The sequence below is a fragment of the Buteo buteo genome, chromosome 31 (genome assembly GCF_964188355.1).
Source record: "Buteo buteo chromosome 31, bButBut1.hap1.1, whole genome shotgun sequence".
NCBI classification, from domain to species: Eukaryota; Metazoa; Chordata; class Aves; order Accipitriformes; family Accipitridae; genus Buteo; species Buteo buteo.
The window spans coordinates 720,008-727,607 of NC_134201.1; the positions used below are offsets into that span (position 1 = coordinate 720,008).

Genomic DNA, 7,600 nt, shown 5'->3' on the forward strand with positions numbered 1-7,600 from the left:
TGGCTTACGCTGTTATCCCAGAGTGCAGCAGAAATGCTGAAGGATCTCGAGATCTAAGAAAACTCCCCAGGGGCAATGTTGGCAGCTGTAAAAAACCCTAGAATGCTTCAACTGCTTTTACCCTCGTGCTTCTTTAGCACTGGGAGTGCAGATGCTGACAAGCCCTTCCGCGCTAAGAGCGGTTTCAGCTGACAAAGTCAAACACCAGACTGGCCCCTGCCTGCACTGATCCCATGAACCCACTGCTGCAGAGCAGGGCTGACTTTTCAAGAGCCCATGGGCAGAGGCCCTGCTCTTCATTGCACACTCCGCCAGCACCAAGCTGGGCTCCAGCCACAGGCCTGAAGGAAGGTCTCTGAGAAAAGGAAAAGGGTCTGTGTGTGTGAGAGTGGGAGGGTCTATGGGAAATGGCTTTGATATTGCTCCGAGAATAATGCCCTAACTCTTCACTGTCTTTTTTCTACTTTGACAGCACCCCATTCCCAGAGGATGAAAATGTCCAACAGCAGCTCCATCACCCAGTTTCTCCTCCTGACATTTGCAGACAGACGGGAGCTGCAGGTCTTGCACTTCTGGCTCTTCCTGGGCATCTACATGGCTTCTGTCCTAGGAAACGGCCTCATCATCACTGCCATAGCCTGTGACCACCACCTCCACACACCCATGTACTTCTTCCTCCTCAACCTCTCCCTCCTCGACTTGGGCTCTGTGATGGGTTGACCCTGGCTAAACGCCAGGTGCCCACCAGAGCCGTTCTATCACTCCCCCATCCTCAGCTGGACAGGGGAGAGAAAAATATAACAGAAACTTACGGGTCGAGATAAGGACAGGAGAGATCATTCACTAATTACCGTCACGGGCAAAACAGACTCAGCTTAGGGAAAATTAGCTCAATTTATTACAGATCAGCCAGAGTAAGGTAATGAGAGAATAAAACGAAATCTCAGAACACCTTCCCACCACCCCTCCCTTCTTCCCGGGCACAACTTCACTCCCGGATTTCTCCACCAAGCCCCCCCAGAGGCACAAGGGGGACAGGGATGGGGTTTACGGTCATCACACGTTATTTTCTGCCGCTTCACCTCCTCAGGGTGAGGGCTGATCACACTCTTCCCCCGCTCCAGCGTGGGGTCCCACCCACGGGGTCAGTCCTCCACGAACTTCTCCAACGTGGGCCATTCCCACGGGCTGCAGTTCTTCACGAACTGCTCCAGCATGGGTCCTTTCCATGGTGTGCAGTCCTTCAGGAGCACACTGCTCCAGCGCGGGTCCCCCACGGGGTCACAAGTCCTGCCAGAAAACCTGCTCCACGGGCTCCTCTCTCCGCAGATCCGCAGGTCCTGCCAGGAACCTGCTCCAGCGCAGGGTTCCCACGGGGTCACAGCCTCCTTCGGAAACCCACCTGCTCCGGCGTGGGGTCCTCCACGGGCTGCAGGTGGATATCTGCTCCACCGTGGACCTCCCTGGACTGCAGGGGGACAGCCTGCCTCACCAGGGTCTTCACCACGGGCTGCAGGGGAATCTTCGCTCCGGCGCCTGGAGCATCTCCTCCCCCTCCTTCTTCACTGACCTTGGTGTCCGCAGGCTTGTTTCTCTTACATGTTCTCACTCCTCTCTCCAGCGGCTGTTTCTCCCTCTCCCAACTTTTTTCCTTCTTAAAAATGTTATCACAGAGGCGTTACCACTATCACTGATTGGCTCGGCCTTGGCCGGCGGCGGGTCCGTCTCAGAGCCGACTGGTATGGGCTCGCTCTCTCTCGAACACAGGGGAAGCTTCCAGCAGCTTCTTACAGAAGCCACCCCTGTAACCCCACCCCGCTACCAAAACCTTGCCACATAAAACCAATACAGGCTCCATCTCCACCACTGTCCCTAAAGCCATGGCCAACTCCCTCTGGGACAACAGGGCCATCTCCTATGCAGGATGTGCTGCTCAGGTCTTTCTGTTTGTCTTTTTGATCTCAGCAGAATATTTTCTTCTCACTGTCATGGCCTACGACCGCTACGTTGCCATCTGCAAACCCCTGCACTACGGGACCCTCCTGGGCAGCAGAGCTTGTGTCCTCATGGCAGCAGCTGCCTGGGGCTGTGGGTTTCTCAGTGCTGTGCTGCACACTGCCAGTACATTTTCACTACCCCTCTGCCAAGGCAATGCTGTGGACCAGTTCTTCTGTGAAATCCCCCAGATCCTCAAGCTCTCCTGCTCAGATGCCTACCTCAGGGAAGTTGGGGTACTTGTGGTTAGTGCCTGTTTAGCATTTGGGTGTTTTGTTTTCATTGTGCTGTCCTATAGGCAGATCTTCAGGGCTGTGCTGAGGTTCCCTTCTGAGCAGGGACAGCACAAAGCCTTTTCCACGTGCCTCCCTCACCTGATTGTCGTCTCCTTGTTTTTAAGCACTGCCATGACTGCCTACCTGAAGCCCCCCTCCATCTCCTCCCCATCCCTGGACCTGCTGGTGGCAGTTCTGTACTCGATGGTGCCTCCAGCCGTGAACCCCCTCATCTACAGCATGAGAAACCATGAGATCAAGGATGCCCTGAGAAAATTAATCACTGGATGCTTTTTAGAAGGAATAAACTGCCTCTTGTCTTCTGCATAGCAGAATGTCTTTTGCTGGTCTTTTTATGGTGATTTTGGGTGTGGTTTTATTCCTTCTCTTTCACTTTGTTTTACTTACCTGAATGCTTTCCACAAAGAAGTGTCTTTATTCCTCTGGTTTCTAATTCACAGTCTATCCAGCTTTTATGTGCCCTGGAGGCTGTGCAAATGAGGAGCCATAAGCTCTGTGTGTTTAAACAAAATAAGGGGCCCCGCAGTGACTTGGTTTTCCAAGTTTCTTCCTCCAAGACCTTCTTTGCAGCTGCAGGGAGCAGTGCCTGTGTGCAGAAGGGAGGAGGAAAAGAGTCCTGGCACAGCAGCACCAGGGATCAGCAGCGCTTGGTCTTTCCCGAGCTGCTCTCTTCCCACTTCCATGCTTTCCTTCTGAACACTTTGGTTGGTGGAAGGCCTGTGCAGGTTACAGTCCTGCTGTGTGTCAGGCCTGTGGCTGCAGGCAAGGACAGGCAATGGGCACTTGTGTGACAGAGCTGGCCTCCATAGCAGCATTTCCATCATACAAGGGGATCTCCTCAGGCCTTGTGCCACACCTGCCCCCCACCCCTGGGGCTCATCCCTCTCCACCCCCGAGGAGCTGCTGTGCCCTTCAGAGGGTCTGGGGCTGTGGGGTGAGTGCCCAGAGCTCTGCTGCACCCTGTGGTGGGCACTGCTGTGGAGCCATGCCAGACTGGGCTGTGCTGGGGAGAGGGCAGGGGAGGTGGAGGGAGATCAGGGGAGGTGGGGTAAGTTTAGGGGGAGCTGGTCTGTGCTGGAAAGTGCCCAGGAGAGAAAAATATCAGTGTATAGCTTTTAGTGTGTGACCACGCAGGGCAAGGACTGACACTGGGAGTTTGTGGTGCAGAGGCAGGGCTTGTGGCAAGCATGGAAGACATGCAGGTGCAGGGGAGAGGAGGATTCTGGTCTGTGCCCTTGTTGGTCAGACTGCGAAGGTGGGTCAGGGCCTTTGTCACCCTCAGCATCTCTCTTTGGCCATTTCCAGCACTTGCTGGTCACCTCAGTTTTACAGGTGAGTTTTGCTGTGAGGCCACCTTCCTCTTCCTGCTGGGCCAAAGGCTGGTTTGGGGGAACAGACAGCCCTGCCCAGCTTCTCTCCTTCCCCAGACCCTGGCAGAACCTGGAGCAGAGCTGTCTGCAAAACCCCATGTAGGACAAGGCTGTGGCAGGGCAGGGTTTGGGTGCTGGGGAAGCTGCAAAAGTAGGAAGGTCATGGTGGAACTGTGATCTGAAGGCCATCTTTGCGATTGCAGTGGGGAAACGGCCCCACCCTTGACTCTCCCCTTTCCCATGCTGTGCCTGCAGAGTGGAGCCGTGGGACCGTGTGTGGGCAGTGGAGCTGGGCCTGCCCAGGGACAGGCCACTGACAGGGACCTGAAGCAGCTGCCAGGAGGTGCCATCATGGACACTTGTTCCAAGAATTGTATACCAGAGGCTAATCCCTGAGAACTCATAGCTATTTTTGTCATGTAAAATGAAAAATGAGAGGGCTTTATTTCATCATCATGAGTACAGAATAGTTCCCTTGCAGCACTGTCCTGTTACTGTTATTACTGATAGTGCCACTAATTCCAAAACATCCTTGAGAGCTTCTATATTATTCCTCGGCTCCAAACCTCAGGCTGCTCAGACACAGAAAGTACCACCTCTAAATCTCTGCAAACTAAATCTTTTGCCCCAGGACACTTCTAGCCATCATATCAGCACACTGCCTGGTCTCCATTTTTTATCTGGGTGAAGTCAGGGTGCTCTCTTGCAAAGCCTTCCCTACAAAAGTCTTTTCTACCTGCTGATCCTGCTTGTATCACCTCACACAACATACAGCTCCATCTTCCTTCTGCAGAGCTCCATGGGATGGACAGTTTTCCTGCTCCTTTCATGAGAAAAGTTGAAAAACAGGAGACACTCCTTGCCAGGAAGCCAGAGACTTGGGTGTTGCTCAGCTGCTTCTTACTGGCACTTCATTCAGACTCTGTTGTGGTGTGTTTGGTGCTTTTCTGTGGCTACTCTTTCTGCAGAGAAGATCTTAAAAAGACAATGATTTCATACAAGATGGTCATAAAGGCCCTGTTGTAGACAGCAACGTTTGCCATGAGCTCTGGAGAGAGCCAGGAAGATAGTTAATAAGCACCAGGAATATGCAGGAATGTCAAGGTCTCTGCTGAAGAGTGAGTGGCTCTGAGCAGCAGTGATTGGCCGTGTGTAGGGCTCAGAGAGAGGGTCAAGGGATGTCAGTGAGAAACAAGGAGGTGGCTGATGGCTTTAGCAAATCCTGAAACTGTATCTGAGCCCAGAAATGGCAAGCAGTGGATGCCTGTGGATGGGGAAGAGCAGGAGGTGTGTCCTGGGAAGACGTCAGGAAGGAAGACACCTCTTCTGCAAGTCAGGGATGAAAGAGATTATTCTATGACAATGTGCATGCCTAGAAAATGGAGAAGGCCCACTGCTGAGGGTGGCTATCATGCCAAATGAACTGACCTTGCTCTTTTCCTGCTTCACTTCCCATACTTGGATGGACCTCAGGAACCATCTGTGAGTGTGGAGGATGCACAGACCTCCTGGGGTGAAGTTTCATCACTGCAGGGGAAGAGGGAAGGGTTTGTGAGACACGTTGTAGTGCAGGGAGAGAGCAGTGCATGTAAGAATTCAAGCGAGCCTGGGGCTCGAGGAGCACATCTTGGGTGCTAGAGGAACATAAACAAGGCTTTGAAAGAAGCCAGATGGGTTGCAGGGAACTCAGAGACATTGCCTAACCCTCAGAAAACTACAGCTTTTTGTTTGAAGAACAGTGAGGACAGAGAGTTATCAGTAAACGTTGGGATATCATGGGCTCAGAGTGAGTTGGGGAAGCAGGGTGGAGAGTTAAAATCTGCAGAGATACGATCACTGACATAGGCCAGTATAGGACAGCCTGTGGTGGGGAAAGCCAAGGGCTTTGGTAGGGCTGGGACCCAGAACTGAGGTCTTTGTTCTCTTGGCTAGAGCTGTTGTCTTGTGGGCTGAGTGGACTCCGTGTATGTCAGCCCTGGCATGATTGCCTATGTGAATCCCCCCTCCATCTGCTCCCCCTCCCTGGATCTGGTGGTGGCAGTGCTGTGCTCACTGGTGCCTCCACTTGTGAACCCTCTCATCTATAGCATGAGCAACAGGAAGCTCAAAAAAGCCCCGAGGAAAGTGATTTCATGGACATTTTTCAATACCGGTAAACTTCCAGTCTTTTTCGACAAGTGATTCCCATACTAGGCCCATGCTTTGTTGTATTATCATTGTTGTTATTGCTCTTTGGGGTTTCATGTTCATAGACCAATATTTGGACTTCCCATACTTCATGTGAAGCATGAACTTCCTCTGTCTCACCTGGAGGACCATATAAAAATGTGTCTTTGTAACACTGCGTCCAAGCTGACTCCCTCGTAGCATCTCTGTAATGAAAAGGGATCTTCCCTGTGCACTGCCTGATGGTAGGGCTATTTTTCCAAGCCTTGTGTCAGGAACAGGCCCGAGATACTGCACCTCAAAATGGTTTATTGATCCATGGTTTTAAGGGCAGAAAGCTCATTGTCATCTTGTGACCTGCTAGAGGGGTGGACTTAGGACTCACCTGTTGGTGCCTGGTGACAGTGGAGATGAGGAGTGGTCACTGAGGTACAAACCCAGTCCTTTCCCACATGTGACAGGGCAGAAGATGTCTTCCAGGAGGGGAATCTGTAGCTGTCTGGATATCCCAAGGGATCTCCATGGGCAGCGTGTGCCTGGGATGTGACTAGAGCTCCACAAAGTGAGAGATTGCCCAGGTGGAATCACCCAAAAGTGTTAATTCCAGGTATTGACAGGGAAAGGAGGACTCTGCAATCACAGGGCAGGCAGTGGGAACCCAGCTGGCATGGGGGAAGGGGGCTGGAGAGATGCAAGAGCTGGCTGAGGAGCTCCAGGGCCAGGACCGTCATGCTGCCCTGGGGCGTGGGGCTGGTGGGGGCAGAGAAGGGGCAAATGCAGTCAGTGTTGGGGATCACCTATCATATGAACACAGAAGAGCCAGAGAGTGAGTGGCCATACAGCCCAACCCTGAGGAAGGACCTTTGCTGCATGGTCACCCCTGTCTTCCTCCAGGTCTCTAGGATACCCAGCTCTGCTGCCATTACTAATACAAAGGGAACCAGTTTCATACCAACACTCGTTACACATCAAGTCCCATAGCTCCTGCCACAGCCAGACTCTCAGCCAAGCCCATTCTCAGACACCTCCACCTAGATCAGGTGCTTGTCTCCACAGATTTTGAAAATCTCCACTGATAGAGATCTCACCAGCTGGCCTGGGTCCTTGCTCCAGTGTTTGGCTCTGAGGGATTTTTCCAAAGCCCTGGCTTTCTCAGCCTCTCCTTGTGCACAATGTGCTTCAGGCCCCAGCCATCCTTCTGGCCTCTGCAACTTTCTCTCCAGTCTGTCAGGGTCTTCCTTGTGCTGGTGAGCCCCATACCAGACACAGCAGTCCTGCGGTTGCTGTCTTGTAGTGGGTTAGCCTTGCCCAACACCCAGACACCCACCCAGCTGCCCACTCACACCTCCAGCTCAAAAGGACAAAGGGAGAAAATAAGATGGGATAGCTCATGGGTCACGATAAAGACAGGGAGATCACTTCCTAATTACTGTCACAGGCAAAGAAGAGTGCACTTGGGGAAGACCAATTTAATTTATGCCAAGTAAAAAAGGTTTGGATTTAAACAATGACAAAATTATTCAAGTCCATTGCCTTCACACTTTCCCCCAGGCTCAAATTACTCCTTTGTTCCAAGTTCTTCTACCTGGGAGATCCCAATGTCAGGGTGAGGTGGGGAAACAGGGGGAGGCAGCTAAAATCTGCAGGGTCACTGGCACAGGCATAGGACAGTGTAGGACTGTCTGTGGTGCAAACAGGGCCTTTGTGCGGCTGCCCCCTCCTCCCCACCAACACAACTGAAGTCCTTGTCATCTCCACGGTGGCTGCTGTCTC

General features: G+C 52.5%; 1 protein-coding gene across 1 annotated transcript; it reads left to right on the top strand.

The window, feature by feature from the left end:
* The first annotated feature begins 489 nt into the window (after positions 1-489).
* On the top strand, positions 490-5,842 carry LOC142026121 (olfactory receptor 14C36-like). The gene is made up of 3 exons (XM_075018956.1): positions 490-703; positions 1,852-2,539; positions 5,779-5,842. The coding sequence occupies exons 1-3, from the start codon at positions 490-492 to the stop codon at positions 5,840-5,842; spliced, it is 966 nt and encodes a 321-aa protein (XP_074875057.1).
* The last annotated feature ends 1,758 nt before the right edge of the window (positions 5,843-7,600 follow it).